This window comes from Malania oleifera, chromosome 2 (assembly GCF_029873635.1).
Source record: "Malania oleifera isolate guangnan ecotype guangnan chromosome 2, ASM2987363v1, whole genome shotgun sequence".
NCBI classification, from domain to species: domain Eukaryota; kingdom Viridiplantae; phylum Streptophyta; class Magnoliopsida; order Santalales; family Ximeniaceae; genus Malania; species Malania oleifera.
The window spans coordinates 138,369,103-138,392,533 of NC_080418.1; the positions used below are offsets into that span (position 1 = coordinate 138,369,103).

At 34.3% G+C, this 23,431-nt stretch overlaps 1 protein-coding gene across 2 annotated transcripts in view; it reads right to left on the reverse strand.

Annotated features, from left to right (window-relative positions):
- LOC131148955 (mitochondrial fission 1 protein A-like) overlaps positions 1-16,560 on the reverse strand; it is a 31,370-nt gene extending 14,810 nt beyond the window's left edge. For both annotated transcript variants that reach the window (XM_058098938.1, XM_058098937.1), the window contains exon 1: positions 16,332-16,560. In XM_058098938.1, the coding sequence (XP_057954921.1) occupies positions 16,332-16,424 (93 nt within the window). In that variant the 5' untranslated portion in view covers positions 16,425-16,560. The remainder of the gene's footprint in view (positions 1-16,331) is intronic.
- Between the last annotated feature and the right edge of the window lie 6,871 nt (positions 16,561-23,431).

The window sequence follows — 23,431 nt, forward strand, 5'->3', positions numbered from 1 at the left end:
GATTTTGATTTCAATTTAAAGAAATTATGGAAATTTATAGTAAATGATGGAAATTTATAATAAAACTTTAGGAAATAATAAAATAGATTATTATTCTTAATATGGTATCAAAATACATTTTAAAAAAATGCATATATGACAAGTTTGTAGTGTGTAGGGTATTAAACTGCACATCGCGAAATAAGCTAAGAGTTGAAGAACATTCATATGATTATAAAATTTTGGATCTATTCCTTTTGATGATTTAAGCCAACAAATTTGTCATTTTAAATAACTACATTTTCAATAAATATCATACATTTAATGATCTAATACCACATGGAATTTCTTGGTGGCTCAAAGTGATCCCCCCTATCCTTATCATTGGGATTTTGAGATGACATATTGTTTACAACAATCACTCAATGTCAAATAATTCCAAAATATTGAGTATACGTGCACATGTGTTATTCATGCTCCTCCATATTCATATGATTTATGGAAATTTCTACTCAACCAGAAGATCTTCTTGTACTAGGATGTCTTCTTGCAGGTTCTACTTATTGTGTATGTCCTTAGCATTGCTATGCATATGCAAATTGGCCATACCCATATTCTTGGCCTATTTGTCCATACTCATTGGTACGTGATTTCCAATTTCCATATTGTTGTATTTGCTCATATGCATACAAAAATGGTTGGCCATATGTTGATTGTGAGGAACTGTCCTGTGTAGATTGATAATCACTACAACTCTTGGAGTCCTGCTATGTTCCTTTACTCATAGATTCCAAAATAAAGGAAAAGGTATCCTCTTCTATTTGATGCATCCTCGATTTTCCCTTTCTATGATTGTACTGTCTGTCAACTGGACACGTTTCTCTTTGTAGACCCTCATCTTCTAGTTCAGGAGGATCTGTTTATTCCAGTTCTAGTCTATAATCTTTCCATCTCTCATTTCCTCCATAGCCCCACCATCACCACCTAAACCCACTATTGTAGAGGTTAAATCTATCACCACTAGCATCGTCGTCATCATTATCATCATTACCACCAGAGGGCATAGTGGTTGAAGTTCTATATCTAGACACAAGATTCATTAGTGAATCATCACTGCTAGATATTAGTTCTTCTATCATTACCTAATTAACATCAATGCCAAAGTCATCTCATGCATGCTTTGACCATTTGTGGGTGGGGACTTCTGTCTTGTTCATTAAGATGGGATGGTCTAATCCACTAGAAAAGTGGATACTAATCCTCGTCAACCAACTCAATTGATATGTCAAGAAGGTCCAAGAGATCTTGTTCAACCACTTTGTCTATTTCGGCCTCCATATCTCTTATTCGAAGCTTCATATTGTAATAGCAAAAAACAAGTTTCTAAAGTCTAGTGTAGACTACTCTATTCCTTTGCTTCATGTGAATGAGTGCAAATGTGCTCCAATGTTGTTCACAACCTAATGAAGATGCAATCTGTGACAAAATGAGCAATGCTAGCTTCCTTAGGATTGGAGCACTTGATCTATACATCATCCACCAATTAACTGTGCAAGATATTTTAAGAACATAAGTTAGTACTTAATAGATTCTACTTGAAATTTGTAACTTTGTATTGTTCATTTATATATAAATATTTATCAGGTGTCTAGTTGCTTTAGCAGCAGCTCCTCCGAAACTTCTTTTTTGCATCTCTAAATAGAATAATCTAAAAAAATTGTTATTAAATAATTAAACATAGATTAAGACTTATTTTATCCAATTTTTATTTTGAAAATATACCTCATTTCCAATTTGATCCAAGCTAGAGGAATGTAGCTCAAGGGTGGTAAAAACTTTATGAACTGCATCAAGCAAATAAGGATCTTCCCCAACACCTTCTTTTATTGACATTTTGGATTTAGAAAATAAGTTGTCAATCAATTAAAGTAAAATGTAAATATGAATATGTAATTTGATATATGAATTTATTGAAATTATAAATATTTTATAACTACTGCATGAAGAAGATGTGCAAGGGTTTTCTCCCACCGGTCATTGAGTACTTTGAGAACCCATCTTGCACTTCTTGAACCTACTGCAATGGCCTCTTTCATCACTCTTATTGCTTCAAATATAGCTCCTAATGTTGGTCACACTTCACTATCAACTATATGTAATACTCGATATATAGGCTCAAAAATGTTACAAGCTTTTTCCACTTTATCCCAAAATTGATGGTTAAGAATCGTGCTTTCAATTTCTCTACCCAATTTTGTTCGACTACGAGAATGCTCAGCCCATTCATTGATGTGAATAGAGATTTTAAGCCTACTTTTTTTTTTTTTTTTTGGCTATCAAGGACAATGTAGTTTGTAGAAAATCGTGTGGCTCCCGGACGCACAATATCCCCTTGACAATGCTCCCTCACTTTAGGAAACAACCAATCCATGGTAATATATAAAATTAGTGATCCATCTCCCCTGCAAGATTACTGTGCTTATTGCCTCTCTTTTTTCAATCTCCTTAAAAATGAGATCAATACAATGGGCAGCCCAAGGAGTCCAGCACAAGTTGAATTTTTTCATTAATTTGAGACCCGCTTTCTTGTAGGCACTGCCAATATTTGTTACCACCTGGACAACATATTGCTTTTCTACCTCTTGCACAACTTGTTCTAATAGGGAATATATGTATTCATGGTCTTTATTTTGTCAGAAGCATCTTCTAACTTTAAAAAAATTGTGTTCCCTTTCAAGCAAACCATAAAATTTATGATGGATAATTTTGTAAGGTCTGTCCACCCATCACACATTGCAATGCAGTCATACGTGGTCCACTTTTTCTTCACTTCTTCTACGTGTCCTTTACCTCTAAATAAAGGTATTTTGTTCTAATCTCATAGAGTATTAGTGGATCGACTCTCGTTCCAGCTACTTGGCAACCCCACACCATGTTTTTAAAATGAGGTGATTTTGCCTTTTCAATTGGAACATTTTCATATATAAAAAACTTTGAAATCAACTTATTCATTTCTTCTTTTATTTTACCTCCTTTGAATAAATTTTTCAAGCTTTTTTGTCCTGTTGCATCTGACTTGTAATACTGAGAAGGCTTTGAAATATATGGCTCTCCCACACTTTGAGATCGCCTCATCGGAGGTCGCCCTCCACTGCTACTAGCCCCAGAACTGCCTCCTTGTTGGCTACCTACAAACCTAAGAGATTGATCTCTTTCCCATTCCGTCTGTTTTGACCATAGAATGTTTGACAGTATGCAGACCTCTCAGGAGGAAATGTCAAACAGGTATGCAATATCATCAGCATCGTCCTCTTCATCAATTTCTTGTGGTTGCATCAAGTTCACACGTAACTCATTTTTTATTTCTTTCATTATTTCTATTTTCTTTGTCTTAGCTGTTGTTTTTCTTTCTAAAACAATTTTCATTTCCTACTTAACTTCTAGGGGTACTTTATCGCAGAATTTTATAATATGTTGTGGGCCATAATTTGCTAAGTGCATTTTTAATCTTGTTGCACGATCACTTTTCATTTTTATTTCGCAATATTTGCAAATAAATCCATTCTTTACATTGGGCATCGAGTACCCATGTTCCCATACTGGATTTTGTAGATAATTTTACTTTCCTATGAGGCTACAATGAATCAATGATTAGGTGTTAAATTAGTCAACAATTTTAAAAGGAAATTATTTTTGTTTCTTTATCAATATAAAATTAATAAATAAGACAAACATTAAAATATTAAATTAAATTTACAAAATTTAATGATAATTTACAAAATTACTAATAAATTATGGAAATTAAATTATTCAAATAAATGAAATAATTTAAACTATAATAAGCTAATAAGTAGGAAATTATTTTAATTTATTTAATTACTAGGCTTCAATGATAAGGTGTTAAATTACTTTACAATTTAAAGAGAAAATTATTTAGATGCTAAATCAAGATAAATTAATAAATAAGAGAAATATTAAATTATTAAATTAAATTTACAAAACTAATGATAATTTACAAAATTACTATTAAGTAATAAGTTTTGGAAATTAAATTATTCAAATAAATGAAATAATTTATACTACATAGATTCAAATCATGAATCAAAATTCCAATTTTGGGAACTGAGAATCGAGAATCGAATTGAATTGCAAGGTTTGGTTCAATTTCCAAAATCAATTCTAAATTGATATACAAACAACAAGCAAAATGGTAAAGTATATTTAAATTTTGAAAATAAAAAACCATATTTCACGAACGTGTTTCCCCCAAGCAAATGAAAACTAAGAGAAAGAATCAAGAAATATTAATAAAAATGAAATTTATGTTGTTTAAGGGAAGGAATCAAGAAAAAAAAAATTGAAATTTTGGCGTTTATCAACAATTAAAAAAATATAATTCATGTATATTCTTTCACAGACTAAATAGAAAAAATTGATAATAATTGAACAAACTACCAAAAAAACCAACTCTTGAATCTTAACAACACAATGAAACATGAGTACCACCTCAGACAGTGAGTGTTCTTTCCCTTCTTCTTATAGCAAAATAGTATACTCCTAGGGTGAAGAACGGTTTTATGAAGACAACATAAGATGTGAAGTTCTATTTCTTCTCTTTTTGGCACAAAACTAAGATAGACAAGGAATGGAAGGTAACCATGTAAAAACAAAAGCAAGAAAAAAGATGGAATGTTGTTTTGGACGTTTTAACCTAGTCGGGTTTGTTAGGATATGATAGGTCTATAATCGTGTGAATCAATAGATTCAATCAAGTCATTAGATTCACAAGGTGAATTGATAGATTCGGCAATGATTCAATAGTTCTTAGCTTCGCTAGTAAGATTCGTCGATTTACGAATCGTATGAATCGAATTGAGAATCATAAGATTCTAACAACTATGTTATACTAGAATAAGCTAATAAATAGTAAATTACATTAATTTTATTTAGTTACTAAACTTACTATTTACTATTTACTGTTTTACTACTTACTAGCAATCTAGGATTAAAGGGTGAATGGGAGAGGTTAATAGAGACTAGGGATTTAAGGAGGGGCAATCTCGTAAATATATTGGGGAGGAGGCAAATTTTAAGTAAATAAAGAAAATAAGTAACTTAAACCAGCTTTGCCTTTCTTGTTCTGCTGCTGCTCGTGGACTTACCTGCTTGGTTGTGTTCACAGCTTGTTGAAGAGGGAGATTGCAGAGATGGGAGTACGTGCTGCTGGCTGTGACTTGGGAGATGGAGGTGGAGGATGAAGCCGAGGGCTAGAGGGAGGGAGTCAAAAGGGTGGAGCCAAAGGCCAGGGCGTTTCGGAGTTTGAAGGTGGAGGCAGGAGGCAGCTGAAGGCTAGGGTTATTTTTTTTTTGAAGTTTGAAGGTGGAAGATAGAAGAAGAAGAAGCCTTTTGTCAAGGACCTTGAGGTATATATGCTTATGCATGCTACAAGCTAATTTATAGAAAAAATTTTCCTTTTGTTTGCATTATTGTGTAGATATTTTTCATTCGTAGGGTCTACAGCCTCTTGATGAATTTGCGAAATAGCTGGCCTGCATCTGCAGAGCATCACTGCAAGATCTCTTTTTCCTTTGTCATGACTCATGACTCATCTAGTAAATGAAATACTCAACTGAGATTTGACTCAAACCTCTCCAGTCTCCACTGTATACTCATAGGCTGCACAAAAAGAACCAAAAAATCACGTGGGGAAAACAAAACGAAGGCATAGAGCAGCATTAAAATTTCCACCTACCATTTGCTTTCTTTTTTTCCATGATTTCCAGAAAATTTCAAGAGAACAACCAAAACTTTCGAAATTTACCAAAATCTCAAAATTTCAGTTGAATTTCTGCAAAACCAAATCTATATCTCATTTTCGTTTCAGGAATCTGAAATTTCAAACCTAAATTTCGACATTTCGACTGAAATTTAAGTCCTTGGCTTAGGTATTACTGCAAATGCAGCTAGTCATCATCAACCTCTACTCTGCTAAATGTCGATGACCTACTAATTTTCCCTTATGGAATTGTTGCATCTGCAAGGAGGATTCAAAATGCTTTAGCGCTGTTCTGCATTCTTTCTGGGCTTAAATCTAATACTTATAAAGCCTCTATTAGTCTATTTTACCTCTGAATCAAGAATACAAACCAGGATATCATCCAAACTCTTTGGATTACTTAAGGTTCTTTTCCTGTAAGATACTTAGGTCTCCCATTGATCATGAAGAAAATCAATGACTTTGACCAGCTTGTGGAAAAACTTTCTTCTAGGATATATAATTGGATGTTCATACATCTTTCTTATGCTGGGAGACTTAGCACATAATATCTGTTTTGATGAGCATCCAAGGCTGTTAGAGCTCAGTTTTGCGCCTGAACCTTACTGTCATAAAAGCTTAGAGCAAAGGCTAATGATTTTGTCCGTGATAACTTCAGTGCATGCTTATAAACTGAAAAATAAAAGTACTTTGGCAGTTGAGCCTCCTCCAATGTTCTCTTGGTCCTGGAAAAGGATACCCAAGGTCAGGGACTCTGTACACTGCTGTTTTAGGTATATTATTTGAGAAGGAAAATGCACTTTACTTTTTGATAATTGGCACCCATCAAACCCTCTTATGGAGAAGATTGGTCCCTCTAATGCAAATGATTTTGATCTTCCTATGATTTCTAAAGTTTCATGCATGATTAAGGATGGAAATTGGCTATGGCCAATGATATATTCAAAAAGATATGCTGAATCAGATCAGCTCTGAACTTCAATCCTAACTCTGTAGCTGAAGATTCAATTATGAGGCTCCCTTCTCCTTCAACCTTCACTTTCATCTGTGCTTGGGACCAATTAAGAGAGAACAACCCCGCAGTCTCTTGGTAGTCAGCAGTCTGGTTCAAGGATAATATCCCTAGACATGCATCTATAACCTGGCTAGCAGCTTGGAATAGATTGCTCTTGACAGGCTGTTCATCTGGGGTAAAGTTCGTTCTACTGACTTTCCTCTTTGTCATCACTCTTATGGAGAGCTGAAATCATCTATTTTTTGAGTGTGATTGTACAAGAGAACCTTATCAAAGGAGTACTGCAGCTTTTAAGGTTCCTATAACTTTTTTTGCGGGGATGAGGAGATTCACTGGCTTTCATGCTTGGGTAACAATTCCACTGCTACCATTTGGAATAGATTACTCTTGACAGGCTGTTCACCTGGGGTAAAGTTCACTCTACTGACAGTTTTCTTTGTCATCACTCTTATGGAAAGCTGAAATCATCTATTTTTTGAGTGCGATTGCACACGAGAACCTTATCAAAGGAGTACTGCTGCTTCCAAGGTTCCTAGAACTTTTTTTGCTGGGATAAGGAGATTGACTGGCTTTCATGCTTGGGTAACAATTCCACTACTGCCATTTGCAGACTAATTTGGGCTGCCTCTATATATTACGTATGGAAGGCTAGGAATGTAGTATTTTTGAAAAGCCCCTTTTTTGTTAGCCTGAAGCTATCTTCAATGCACTTTCTTTGATGTTAGAGGTTGTCATTTTGGTTTTAGGAAGTTCTATAGTTTCTTTTACTTTCTTTGTCTTTGGTAGCATTTCTTTTGTACTTGTATTTGTTCGTGTTTCACCTCAAGCTAATATATTCTCTCTTACCTTCTTCTGAAAAAATATTTATTCTGATCACATTGCTCATATATATATAAACACAAGACTATGATTGCATAATCATCACATAAATCCAAAGGAAACAAAATGTAATTGTCTATCAGAATAACACTTAGGATATCATGGTATTCAGATGCAAGCAACAGCAGTATTTTTCCTCCTTGCTTCTTGTTTCCAATATGCACAGCAGACACAAGCGTGCTAAAAAGAATAATCAGACTAAATGTTCCCTAATGAATTAATGATCCTAGACACTCATCAACTACATAACTGGCTTTAGATCACACAACTTGGCCAAAAAGGGGGAAGGAAGCTGGCCATTGTGGGCAGGGGGGTGACGATGTGGGTTGGTTTGTAGCTAAATAGGCTCTTACTTTCCTTCCAAGTAAAATGAGCTGACCAAGAAATAGAATGAAAAGAATAATTCATTGACCAAAGGAAAAGATTTACAAACTAAAAGACTAAATAGACCATGTGCAAAGACCAAGAGAATAACATGATCTTACAAAAAAATAATTAAAAAAAATGCATTAAACACGAACTTTTGCAGTGATTGGATGGATATTGAAGGTTTTGTGAACAATATTTTGAGTTATGTTACTCATGTGGCTCCTGCTATTGTACAGTCTTCAAACCACTCCTTTACACGTTGGGTCTAAGGTTATGTTTGCTGCAGAATATCCTAGGAATGGGATGGAATACAATGAGAGAGTAAAATTTGTATAGGGGTGGAATAATTTTAGAAGAAGTCACTCATGCAAAAGTTTGTGTTATTCCATAGGAATAGGCTATGTGAAATTTGGGATTACTCATCCCTTGTCTATTCCTAGCTGTGGACTCCAAAAAAAAATTTGCATTGTTATTTGCTTTATGATGATCATACTTTATTGTGTAAATTATCAAATCCTTGTATTATAACCACTCTATTCCTAGGAATACACATTCTGGCGACCCACAAATATTACATAACCAAAGTATATCCCACAAATCAATGAAAGGTCAGATGTGGCTATGTTGCCTTTTCATCCTTCCAAGATTTAACATTTTTTTTTTTTTTTCGTCTGGTGTCTCCTTTTAAGACTCCCTTCAAAGCTTGATACGCATAATTTGCCCCCAACCTTATAGCTTAGGCTTTTAGGCAAGTGGTCTCTTAACACTGAGTATTCCTTTTAGGCCATTATAACCATTAAGAATGAGTTCTTGACCATTACTACTATTGACAAGGGGTAACTATTATTCAATAAATTACCACTGGGATTTGATTGGCACTAAAATACACATCAATCCTAATGACCAGGGTTGCACGGTGGTTTCATTCCCACCAAATTATCTGAATATCATTATTAAGGTTTGAGACATGATTATCAAGCCCAAAGATTATTATTAATGACTGGGGCATGAAGCCTGTTAATGTTCAACTCAGGAATTTGGTTGAGACTAGTCATCCATCAGCCTTAGCAACCAAAGTTGCAAATTTCTTTTTCTTTTTGATAGCAAAATAAATTCATTAAAAGGAAGAGAATTACAATGGGGAGAAAAGGGATCTCCCAAAAAAAATGTGCAACAATCCAGAAAACGCTAAAACATCAAAAAACAGAAAGCAATCTAACTAATTCTTCCAATCCTTAAATCCTAAAAGTTGGCTTCTCTGAAAATTGCAAAACCGATAGACCATAAAGAAGTCAAGAATTGAATCTTTCCCCACACCAAATACAAATTCAACTTCTTCCCGGAAAAATTCTGCACATTACGTTCCAACCAAAGACCCCAAAAAACCGCATACTTGCTAAACTTCCACAGAGCTGCCCCATTCCTTCCTTCCACCAAAGCCCACAAAAAGAAGTGATTAACAAGTCTTCCACTGAATAGGGGCAGATCCAACTCACTTCCCATAAAACCAAACAATTTATTCCTAATCCTCAATGCAAAATCACAATGCAAAAAGAGGTGAGAGGCTGTTTCAAAATTCCAATGACAGAGCATGCAAACATCTAGAGAGAGAGCCTTCAAAGGTCTCCTAATCTGCAGCAAGTTATTGGTATTAATTTTGTCAAGCACAACCAACCAAGCAAATGCTTTAATCTTGGGGGAACTTTAAAATTCCAAATAACATAATAAAGAGGAAAGGGATAATTTGAATAGGTCAAAAACTCAAAGAATGATTTACAAGAAAAGACCCCCAAATGATCTAGACACCAAGAACGAACATCCCTACCCAAGGATAATTTGCAGTTTTACAATATGGAGAACAAAAGATAGCTCCACCATCTCCCTGTCATTCAGAGGTCTCCTGAAATGATGAATCCAAGAGACTAGAAAGGCACTCCCTTTATCAGCAAATAAAGAGATAACTATGTTTGGCCCAAACCACAATCTAAAAAGACAAGGAAAATAAATGGAAAAAGAATCATTCCCGAGCCATGTGACTTTTCAAAAACGAATCTAGCATCCCCTTCCCATTACAAGTTTGGTGTGAGGGGTGAAAATAGAATAAATTTCAGAAATAGACCTCCATGAACTCCCAAAGAACATCTCAAGCTAGCATTGGTATTCCACTCATTCTCATCCAACCCAAACTTACTGCAAATAACTCTACACAATATGATTCATATAATCAATTATTAAGGCTATTGAAGAATTGGGTAAAATGGAAGACCTAACCTCAAGGACAGATCTCCCCCTCTATTCATAATATATGTCCAGTACAACACCAATGACCATAATATCCTTACGAACTCGCACTTATTACTAACAAAATTCTAACACATAATAATAATGATAAATGACTCAATAACCATTAACACTCCCCCTCAAGTTGGAGCATATATATCATATGCTCTAGCTTGGTACAAATAAATTTCACAAGGGCACCTGCCAAGGCTTTAGTGAACAAGTCAGCAAGCTGAAACTCAAACTTCACGTAAGTGTTTGTAATGAGCTTCTATATAAGTTTCTCCCGAATAAAGTGCCAATCAACTTCAATATGCTTTGTGCATGCTCATTGAAAACCGGGTTGCAAGCAATATGAATAGTAGCTTGATTAAAACGCATCAACTCCATGGGCTAAGAAAGTGGAAACCTAGTTCTTTCAACATGTTCTACAACCAAACAAGTTCACATGTAGAGTGCACCACAGCCCTATACTCTAACTTAACACTTGACCTAGCCACCATAGTTTGTTTCTTATTTTTCCAAAACACCAAATTGCCACCGCCAAAGATACAATACCCAGTTGTGGATCTTTCGTTGGAAGGTGAGCCAACCCAACCCGCATCTGTATATCCCTAAATATGAGTGTAACCCCAATCCTAATATAAGAGAACTCTCCCTAGAGCACCTATGAGATATCTCAAAATGCAAATTACTACATCCCAGTGACTTGTTCTCAAGGAATCGAGAAACTGACTCACAACACTTGTTAGGAAGGATATATCTAGTCGAGTGATTATGAGGTAATTTAACTTTCCAACAAGTCTCCGGTACCAACCTAGGTTAGGCAACACATCATCCATATCTAGCACCAACTTACTATTGGGATCCACGGGTGTGTCAACAAATTTGGATCCCAACAACCCAACCTCATCTAAAAGATCAAGAACATACTTCCTTTGTGACAAGACAGTTCCTATACGACATCTCAATACTTCTTTACCCAAGAGGTACTTCAATGGCCCAAGTCCTTGGTCTAAAACTTACTCCGTAGGAAAAGCTTTAGGCCCTGGATGCCCTGATCATTATCACCAGTGATCACAATGTCATCCACATACACAATAAGCAAAATCCTACCACATAAGGTATGATAATAAAATACAGAGTGATCTCCTATACACCGTCAAAGGCCAATCTCAACTACTACAACACTAAAACGGCAAAAACATGCCCTTGGAGATTGTTTTAATCCATATAAAAATTTCTTAAGCCGACATACTGAGCTGACTGACTCCTCCTGAGCAACAAACCCAGGTGATTGCTCCATATATACCTCCTCATGAAGATCACCATGTAGGAAAACATTCTACATATCTAACAGATGTAAAGGCTAATGACAAATGGTGGTTAAAGAGATGAACAAACGTACAAAGGCAAGTTTAGCGATCGGAGAGAATGTGTCTAAAAATCCAAACCGTATGCCTGAAAATATCCCTTAGCAGCAAGGTACACATTCAAACGAGCTATAGAACCATCAAGATTAACTTTCACATTGTACACCAAGCAAAAATCAACCATAGATTTACCAGGAGGAAGAGGTACAAAACCCCAAGTATCATTATCATGTACTACATGCATCTCTTTAACCATTGTAGTCGTCCACCTAGAATGGGATAGGGCTTCAAAAATAGATTTTGGAAGAGCAACAAAATACAGAGTACTAATAAAACAAATAATACAGTGGGTGACAAGAAATCATAGCAAAAAAATATTAGAGATTGGATGTTGGGTACAAGTGCAATTACCATTCCGAACAGGTATAGGAAGATCAACATCATGGGAAATAAGATCATCTAACGAGGGAACTAGAGGCGTAGTAGTAAAAGCTAGAGGAGGCTCTCCTCCCTTGAGTTGCCTTGTGTATACCTACATTGGGATGACCCAAGTGACAAAAAGGGCTCAAACTAGATGAAAAAATAGGAGGATTGGACACAGATAATAGATTTGGATCTAGAAGGCAAGGCAGAGGAAATGACTCATCAGGGTCAACAGAACTCAAGGAATCAGAGTAATATGGTGTAGACTCAAAAAACGTGACATCAATAGAGACAAAGAATTGATGTTAAGTAGGACCATAACATCAATATCCCTTCTGAGTATAGGAATAGACCAAAAAAATACATTTGATAGCACGAGGATCCAACTTATCCGCTCCTGGAGTTAACTAATGGACAAAGGACATACAACTAAATATACAAGGACGAAGGGAGGACGAAAGAGCCTTAGAGAAGATAACTAAATATGATATTTTACCACCAAGGACAAAATATGGCATTTTATTGATGAAGGAACAAGCTATGAGCACAACTTCACTCCAAAAAACTTTAGGAACATTCATTTGGTACAATAGGGTACGAGTGACTTCAAGAATGTCTATTTTTTCGCTCTACAACTCCATTTTGTTGTGGAGTGTGGTCACAAGGGGACTGATCAATCATACCAATATTAGTCTTATAGGTACTGAACTGGGTAGAAGTACTCCTTAGTATTACCACTATGAAGTTTCCTGACTAACATATCAAAATGAGTCTTTATTTGGGAATAGAAAGCACAAAAGATATTAAACAACTCAAAATGATCTTTCATTAAATCTAACATTCTAACCAAGTCATCCTAGAGTAGTCATCAACAAATGTAACAAAGTGTTGAAACCCCAACTACGACATGACACAACTAAGACTTCAAGTATCAGAATGGACTAGCATGAAAGGACTAACCACCCATTTGTTGACCTAAGAAGCAAAGGGAACACGATGATGTCTTTCCAATTGACAAGACTCAATATAGGAACTAGCTATTTCAACTTGACCAAGGATGAACGACCGAGGCAACAATGGATTTGAAGGGATGTGAATGGGATTGTGCAAGCAATGGGAGGAGAAGGCAACTCAAAGTGGTAAAGTCAATGAGCCTCACATCTTGTGCATATTGTCTTCCTCGTTTTCAAATCCTGAATAACCACAGAATCAAGAAAGAAAATGACAAAACAATTTAGTGACTTTGTAAGTTTACTAATTGATGTGAGATTGAAAGGGGATTTAGGAATGTATAAAGCAGAAGAAAGAGAAAAAGAAGGAATAGGATATACTGTTCCTATCCCCTTAATAGTAATAGTGGACCCATCAACAAGGGTAACTTAAGGTAGATTTTGATGATACTAAGGGTTAGAAAAGAAGTTGGTTGCACCTGTTATATGGTCAGTATTAACAGAATCGATAATCTAAGGACTAGTTGGAAAGATACCAAAGGACATACAAACTATAGGATTAACTTTCCGGACAAAATATGTAATGTGATAAGATGCTTGTTGAGACGATTGATACTGTCAAAACCTTGAATACTCCTCCTCTCATATAGTCACATTACGCGGTTCACTGAAACAAGTGACTAAAGAGGGAACCATACGTCACAAATAAATTAGTACAAGACTGGCACAGCACCAAGAAACTCAGATGCAACCCCCAATAAACAAGAAACAGCACTAGAACAATTGGGGAGGTGAACCACCAAAATTACCATGGACAACTCCCCAACAAGCTTATATAACACTGCCACAGCCTCACAAAGAACAACTTATGAACACCATCACTGCTCCAAGAGAGCCACCAATGGCTTTTACTAACACTGAACAACAACTAACATAATACCATGACTGCATGGTCAAAACAAAGATTGGATCCTTAAGCAAAACACATGCCCAACAGCTTGATATTTTGGTATATGGAAGGAATTAGAACCTTGAATCAAAAACACAGCAAAACCCACTGTTTCAAACCCAACAAACTCAATAATCACTGATAAACAGCTTCACACAGCATCAAACAACCATTCCTCGGGTGCTGAACATGAGCAACTGAAAAAGGTGAGATTTTGGACAAAATACATTACAAAAAACTCCATCAACATGTTAAATAGAGGGACTTGATCATTGCTGGATGATTTCAGGTCAAAAACATGCCTGAAAGTAGATTCGTGCGCTGGCACTTGGGCTCAGCCTTGGCAGCCTTTGGCCAGCACGTGAGGGCATGTGGGACACTTCTTGGAGATGAGATTTCATTAGGGGGAAGATCGGCAGTGTCTGTGGATGACTATGGTGTTGTTTTTGCAAAATCTATGGTAGATTATGTGTTCCTAAACTGGCAGTGCTGCCCAGGAAATTTTCAGCTACTGGTCTGACTTCTGGCAGCCATTGGCTGTTTTCTAGGGCTATAGTGCTGCTGGAAATTCTTCTATGACAGCAAACATGCAGCAGATTTTAGCTTTTAGGCTTCGGTTTTGATGGTGGTGGTAACAATTAGGGTTTAGGTTTCAGAATCATGCTCTAGTACCATGTTGAATAATTGGGTAAAATAGTAGACCTAACTTCAATGATAGGTCTCTCCCTCTATTTAAAATATATGTCAAGTACAATACCAATGACCATAATACCCTTACTAACTCACACTTATTCCTAACAAAACTCTAACACATAATAATAATGCTTAATGACTAAATAACCATTAACAAAGGCCAACGTTTGGACCATTACCACTAACAAAGGAGTGGGTAAGCTTCAATAACCTTGGCTACTTACTGAAAATTCATTTTTCTATGCATAAACTCAGGGCCTTAACAATATAAATTCAGGTCAATCTTTGTATGGCACATAGGAACACTATTAGTCATAACAGCCAAATGTTGTGTGCCAGCTCAATATAAAATTTCATTTTACTTGTCATAAACCCAAAAACATAGCAACACAACAACATAATGAGGTCAACCATTAAGGGGCCTACAAAATTGATTTAAGGGTACTGGGCACGCTGTTGAACAGTTTCTTTTAGCGTATATAGTTTTTGAGCAAATGACTAAAAACATCATATTCAAACCTTTATTCCAATGCATGGGACCTGGGAGACCCAGACCCAAACCAAAAATACCATGTTTTCAATAATCTATGGCCATCAGTGCTACTAAAGTTTGTCATTAGCTATCACTTGAAAACCCATGTAGTTTTTTTTATAAAGGTTAATTGCTTGTTGACAATTTGACATGTTTAAGAAGAACAAAATACTGTATCTAGCCAATTCAATTGTTCTCAAACATCATGTTGAACGAAGTCATTGTGTCAAATTGTTCTTCAAGCAAATGAACCATGAAACTCCCTCAATAGCCCATGCTCTTGAATTGATAAAAATAACCTCCGCCTGCCACTTCTAAAATCTTATATCACGTTGATTAAACTCTAGACTGCGGCAAATACAAGTTCAAATGTCCCATGAGTAGCTACTTTGATGAATCAATTATTCGAAATAAGAAGCCAACCTACTTTTCCATGAATATGAACGTGACCAACATAAATTACAGTCTCAAATCAACTTCCGTAAGTTAAATTTCAAAAATATAATGGCAGAAGAGCACACGGCTTAAAAAGAAGTTGAACAAACCTAAAGCTGCAGTCAATTACAATGAAGTCATACAGGGTGCCAAAGCACCAGCAGAAGAATTCAGAAGGTGACACAAATCCGTTTTAAGACCCGATTTCCTACATTTACATTTTATCCTCATTTTAAGAACCCACTACTCTATAATCCATAGTTACAACCCAAAAAAAAAAAAAAAATCTCAGTTTATTCAGGTTCTATTTAATCTGCCTACCAATTTTTGTTCTCCCACCCCGGGGGGGTGGGGGAGGATCCATAGTTACAACCAAAAAAAAAAAAAAATCTTAGTTTATTCAGGTTCTATTTAATCTGCCTACCAATTTTTGTTCTCCCACCCCGGGGAGGTGGGGGAGGAGAGAGAAAGAAAGATTTCACAAGATGAAATTGCGGAAAGGATAAAATGAGAATTTCATACATACATATATATATATATATATATATATGACAATAGAAACTCTAAAATACTTTCCATGCTTCTAAACGGCTAAAACCAACGCCAAATTTCTGCTTCAAAGCAAGCAAGAAAACAAAACCTCTGATGCTTCAATGGGGGTTGGGATAATATACTTACGGCAACGATGTCGCGGTCGCACCAGGGGATTTGATCACCGCCGGTGAAGAAGCCAGTGACAGAATCGAAGAATTTCCCGATCTTTACTTCCATTGGCTGCACCAACAATGAAAGAGCTGCTGCCCTTCGGTGACCGAGAAATCAGAGAAGCGCAGTGTAATGGAAGAAGGGGTTGGCGAGCGAGTGAAAAGTCAATTACTTCGTATGTTTGGTATAGTTGTTGTATTATGTTTTTCGTTTTTATTTTTTCACATATTATAAAAACACATTTATTTATTCGATCACTTTATTTTTATTTCTGTTGTTAATTTTTATCTACAACATCAATAACAACAAAACCAAACCTTAGTCCCACTAAGTGGAATCGGCTATATGAATTCTTTTTCGCCAATTTATGCGATCATGGACCATTTCTTTTGATAGATTCAAAAATATTAAATTCTTACTCACTATCTCCTCCCAAGTTATTTTAGATTTACCCACCACAATAACTAAGTCACTCTTCCTCACAAGTGCACTATAAGGTCTACGTTGCAAGTGTCCATACCATCTGAGTCATCCTTCCCTTATCTTATCTTCTATAAGAGTTACACCTAACTTACCACGAATATGTTTATTCCTTAATTTATCTTTCAATGTTATACCACTCATCCATCTAAACATTCTCATCTCGGTAACTTTTACTTTTTGAATATTATGTTTCTTCGTCACCCAACATTCTGATCCATATAGCATAACTGGTCTTATAACTGTCCTATAAAACTTCCCTTTCAATTTTAAGGATATTCTACGATCACATAAAACACTTGAAGAACTTCTCCATTTTACCCAACCTGCTTTGTTGTTAATTTTTATCTGTTTATCAAAAAATTAAAAATCAAACTTTATAATTTTAATTATTTTAACAACTTAATCTCAAAACTTTTAATATTAAAAAGTGATTTTTAAAATAAATTATTTATTTTATATACTTTTAAATTAAAATTAAAATTAAATAATCATATGAATCTAAATATAATTAAAAGAAAAATATACATAAAATTTTAAAAATAATATAAAGTCAATTCTAAAATGCTTTTAGTATCTTTCAATTGTGTAAAAATTTATTGTAAAATAAATTTTGAAAGTAAAATAATTATAATAAATTTATTTTTAGTATAGTAATTTTTCAATGTGTAATATTTGCCATTTTATTATTTAATCATATTTTTATAATATTATTTGATTTAAAGCTAAAAAAGAGCATTTTTTTAATTAAGTTTTTAATTGGTGTTAGTTTTATAAATGTTAACCAAAGAGGCTGTTGGTTTCTACTTTTTAGCTTCTGTTTCTGATTTTTGATTTCGTTTCTTAGTTTTCATTTCTCTAATTTTTTATAATGATACTAAACGGCTTCTTAGGAGTTAAGAAATTTTTATTTTATTTTCTAATGTATAAAATAATATTAAAATTTTAATTTAATTTTAAAAATTAAACAATCAAGATAATGATATGTGTTCAGAAAAATTAAAAACACATTAGAGTATCTCAATGAATTTTATAATTTTATTCTTTTTCTCTTACTCCTGTTTGGATTGGGAAATGAATTTAATATCAAAATGGAATCTATTAGAATGGAATTGAGACTTTAATGGAATCATCTAAATACCATTACTAGTTTGGATACTCACCCAGATTGACTATTGGAATAGATGAAAGATATGATATTTTTCAAAAATACCCTTTTACGGTCAAAATTTTAATTATGATTACTATATTTTGATTTGAACTTTTTATTTTAAAATCTACTTTTAAAATATATATATATATTTAAATATATTTTTAAATAAAATCTTCTTTCCTTATTTTCAAAATAAATAAATAAATCTATTTTAAATAAAATACAATTTATTCTAAATCTATTTTAAACAAAAATCTTCTTTCATTGAAGAAGATGATGGAACTTTTAGCTCGAAGATGGATCAACCATGGTGATGATGTAAGTTTCGGCAGCCAAGGTCACGATGGCTTACTACAAAGATGGTGTCGAGGGCCAAGTTCTTAAACAATGAGGCTCAATTTGTAAGATTTATATTCCAAAGGATATGTCCCACATGAATGATATGGGTCCCACATATAGGGTATGTGTCTCATATGATAAGAATATGAATTAATGGTTGTTTGGGTTAACTAAAGGATTAGCTTATTTAATATGAGAAATTAATGGTGGAAGTTTGAAGAGATTCTTATACATATATATAATACATATTAGCTACTATTACGGGGAGTAGCTATAAGGGCATGCTATACATCAAGTTAAGCTCCAAGGGTAGAAAAAGAAAGCTAAAGAAGAGAAAAGAAAAGTTAAACTCATACCCTAAGGGTTAGCTACAAAGTGATGTTAACTGCAAAGAAAAAATAGGAAAAAACGAATTGTCCTCTCTCTGCCTCTACTTTTCAATCATCAAGAAATCTCATAGATCTGGTGAAGGAAGGAAAGAAAAAGAGAAAGAGAAAGAGGAAGAGGAAAAGTGGGAGAAACGATTTCTTCGAATTCTCTGGGTGTTCTTTTCAATAGGTTTGATATGGCCGATTCCGGTTTGTAAAGTCTATAGTTTATGATTTATTTATTTTTCGCATAAAGGTTATTTGTAACGCACCGAACCCTTAAACCCGGGTCCCGTGCATTATACCTGATAAAATCTCTGATATTTCATAATTAAATCATACATACGCAGCGAAAAACACAACTATGAACCTCAATGATACAAATAATACCAGAGTTTCCTAATTTTACCCATAGACCATAATATCCTTCAATACCTGCATTTCCATAAATACACAAATCTCCAAAACATTTCAGTATGTTTCACAACCATTCATCACTCAAAAGACTTAAACATAATACATAAAATATTCACATTCCCAAAAAAAATCAAAATTATACCCTTTTCCTCAAAGGTGCTAAAATAACTCGAGCTCCCTAAGCTCGATCTCGTGGAGGTCTTGAAAAAGATTAGTTCATATTCGGGTGAGATACATCTCAGTAAGGGAAATTAACAATATATTAAAACAGTGTGTGGTCAACATGAGTTTATATATGACGTATTATTTAACATTTGAAAATTGTTAACATAATTTTTGAAATTATTCCCTAAACCTAATCAAATACATGCAAATGTTTAACCCACGAGATTACCCAAGGATAGGGGTGATTACCCACCCATACAAGTAGCACCCCTCTGCTCTAATATTTAGGCAACCCAAAGGTCGCAGTTAAAGCATACAAGGGTACTCATTTTACTCAGTAAGCCCTCAAATGATAAATTGATCTCGTACTCACACAGTTCATACAAAAGTTTATCGGTGAAGGCCCTAAGGATAGGGAAATCTACCCGCCCATACAAGTAGGTTCCCTCTGCCCTAGTACGTTATGCGGCTACTGCCACATCTGAAACTACTAGTACACTCGCCTTACTCAGCAAGCCCTCAAGTGAAGAGTGCACCTTATCCAAACGTAACATGTTTTATATACATAAATACTTCTAATATCATAATACATCATTCTTTCTATCATTATTCAATCATACACATCCGTTTATATTTATAACTTAACATTGCATTGCATTTCACTTTAAGTGACTCTTTCCCATTTTACATTGTTTACATTTCACATTTCATTTCTATTTCATTCATTTCCCTTTTCATTTTATTTCATTTCATACCCAACATCTTTCAGCTGTTTTACCCAACATTTTTCAGCTATCATACATTTACCTAGTATTTTTCAACTGTCATACATTTACCCAACATCTTTCAGCTGTTACACATTTACCCAGCATATTTCAGCTGTTTTACCCAGCATCTTTTAGCTGTTTTACCTAACATTTCTCAACTGTTTACCCAGCATATTTCAGCTGTTTACATGGTTGCATTAACACATACAAGCAACATAGTTCATATCATGTTTTATTCACAATGCATTACTTACTTAACCTGCATCTCATACATTTAACATATATTTGCAAAAAAAATCTACATTTACTCATGCCATACAATTTAGCAATAAAATTCATACAATACCTGTAAAATAAGCCAACCAACATTTAATGTTTATATACTGAAAATACCTTTCATTTCTTACATAATTATCTTGAAAATATTTTTCACTTTCATCAGTTCATTTTCGCATATACATATCTAATAAACAACCCTAAACTCGAAAAAAATATAATTTAAATGGTTGGCATTTTACCCATACCGAAACATATATACGTACATATAACACAATTTATTTTTCATTTAATTCATAAAAATTCTGATTTAATATATATTTATCTCCTTACTTAATTTCTTACACTACGTCAATAAGGACCTCGAAAAGATGTCTGCGGCGCTCACCCGGACCCTGAAATTAAATTCCTAATTCCAATAAATTATTCTTGAATAAATTTAAATATTTTCTAGGGCCATAATTCTCAAATAAATAGTAATACCCGCAAATATACCTAATTTGCCCAAATTTTCAAATCTCACTCTCGCTTTAGAGTGTGGCCTAAAAAACCACAATTGGAAGTTTACCTACGTCAAAATGACGACAATTGCAATTAGGATCACATGGTGGTACTCGATCGTCGATTTAACAGCAGATTTAAAGCAAAATTGAGAAAATGGAAAAAAATTACCTTTCCCTAGGAGCAGTGCCTAAGTCATTCCCACGACAAATCTGCTGCAGTAGAAATGTCGGTGGCGGAGTCAGGAATCCAATGACACCTTCCGTTTTCCAATTCGCCATAAACTCGTCGAGAAATTGAGAGAGAGAGAGACGGAAACGGATGGTGGCGGGCCGCAGGAAATAAAGTTCAAGGTGGGGGCGTGAACCTTCTCTGTTCTTCTTCTTCTTTCTTCAGTTAACTTTACATATATATATAACTTTAACTTATACTTATTATATTTATATATATATATATATATTTCTCTTATTTTAATTAGTTTTTTTTAAAAATACAATGTAATAATATTTAATTTAATAACTAATTATTTAATTATTTAATTTATCTTAATTCAATTTAATTTTTAAAATTTTTTTAAAATTTTTTTCTTTTTCCCACACCATTTCTTTTATTTATTTATTTGTTATTTTATCTATTTTTTATTATTATTTCAATCATTTTAATTTTTTGGGTCTTTACATTATTGATATGAAGTTCATGATAATTGAAGATCCTTGGCTACAGTATATTTATGAAATTTTTCCTAAAAAAAAAATAATAGCATCTAAAAATTTTATTACGTCAGAGCAAAGGTTGAAATTATCATGATCTTCCTTTTATGATAAAGATCGTTTCTTTTAACCCCTTACAATCTTATTATGGGTTCGTATGAAAATTTGTATTCATGATATTTTCTGGAATCGAACGGAAGAATTCATATGATAAATGATTCCTGGAAATATATGTGATATTTGATGGATTTATGAGAGTTTTGTTGGTTTGAAAATTTTCTTACATGTGGACTGTTGATTATTTTCCCCTGCATAGTGATATTAAAATAGGGCTACTAAATTATGTGCATGCAAATAATTTTATTATAACTTGATTAATAATGGAACACTCACATGTTATGCATCCGTAAGTTAGAGAATTTTACATGAAAGTAAGTTAGTAAAATTCTTATATTGAGGAATTGATTATCTGCTGTAAATTATGGATAAATTTTGTTTAATAAGGAATCAATCAATGTTTCTATTATGGTTAGCATGTTGTCACCAAAGTGATCTTACTGAGAAAAGTTATAAACATTGATTGAAATATAATCTAGTAAAGAATAATAACAGAATGGTTATTTGAATATTTTGGTTGGCCCAAAGGTGCACCAACTTTCAAATAATCATTAATTTAATCAGGATAATTGAAGAATGATAGTAAGATTGGGATGTCTGCCCAAAGGTGATAGACCAATCAAACTTTATAAAGATTATTAATTATGCCTAGATGAATGAAAATTACCAGTAAGTGTAAGGATTAGCATATTGCATAAGTTGATTCAAAGATTGAAAGCAATTTACTAATGAAATGTTTTAAACTCAAAGCATTAATGTAGTGAGCATTTTGTGTTATTGCAGTGTCTGTTCCTATTTCATTGCATTCGCTGGCTTCTTCTGTTTCGATCTTCAATGGGACAAATTTCTCTGACTAGAATGAGAAGATTCAGTTTCACCTTGGTGTTCTGGATCTGGACTTAGCTCTGCGAATGGATAAACCGGCTCCTACTACTGAAATCAGCAGTTCGGAACAGCGAGCTTTGTATGAGTCATGGGAAAGGTCAAACAAATTAAGTAGTATGTTTATGTGAATGTGTACAGCAAATAATATTAAATCAACATTCCCTCAACAAGATAACGCAAAAGAATATCTTAAGGTAGTGGAGGATAGATTTCATTCAGCTGATAAGTCCCTTGTAGGAAGTTTGATGGCTGAACTGACCACAATAATGAAATTTGATGGCAGCAAAGGAATGAATGATCATGTCCTAGAAATGACTAATCTGGTTTCTAGACTTAATACTTTGGGAATGAATGCTAATGAAAGCTTCCTTATTCAGTTTATTTTGAACTCTTTGCCTCCTTAGTACGCCTTCAAATTCACTATAACACAATTAAAGAAAAATGGAATGTGAATGAATTGGCAAACATGTTAGTTCAAGAAGAGGCAAGACTCAAACGACAGGGACAACATTCAGTAAATGTCATGAGTCAGGCAACTGGAAGTAAAGGAAAGAAAACAAAGAAAGGTTTAAAGAGAGATCCATTAAAGGTGGCGAGTACTTCGTATGGTGGTGAGGCTCGCAGGAAGGAATATTATGGTCCCAAGTGTTACTTTTGTCATGGCTATGGGCATTTAAAGAAAAGTTGCCCAAAACGTAAAGCATGGTTCGAAAAGAAAGGTAAGCTTTTAGCTTATGTATGTTTCGAATCAAACATGACACAAGTTTCTTCTAACACTTGGTGGATTGACTTTGGTTCTACTGTTCATGTTTCCAATTCGATGCAGGGATACCTTAAGATCTAGAGCGTAAAGATAAATGAACACATGATAGTATTGGGGAATGGAAATCAAGTG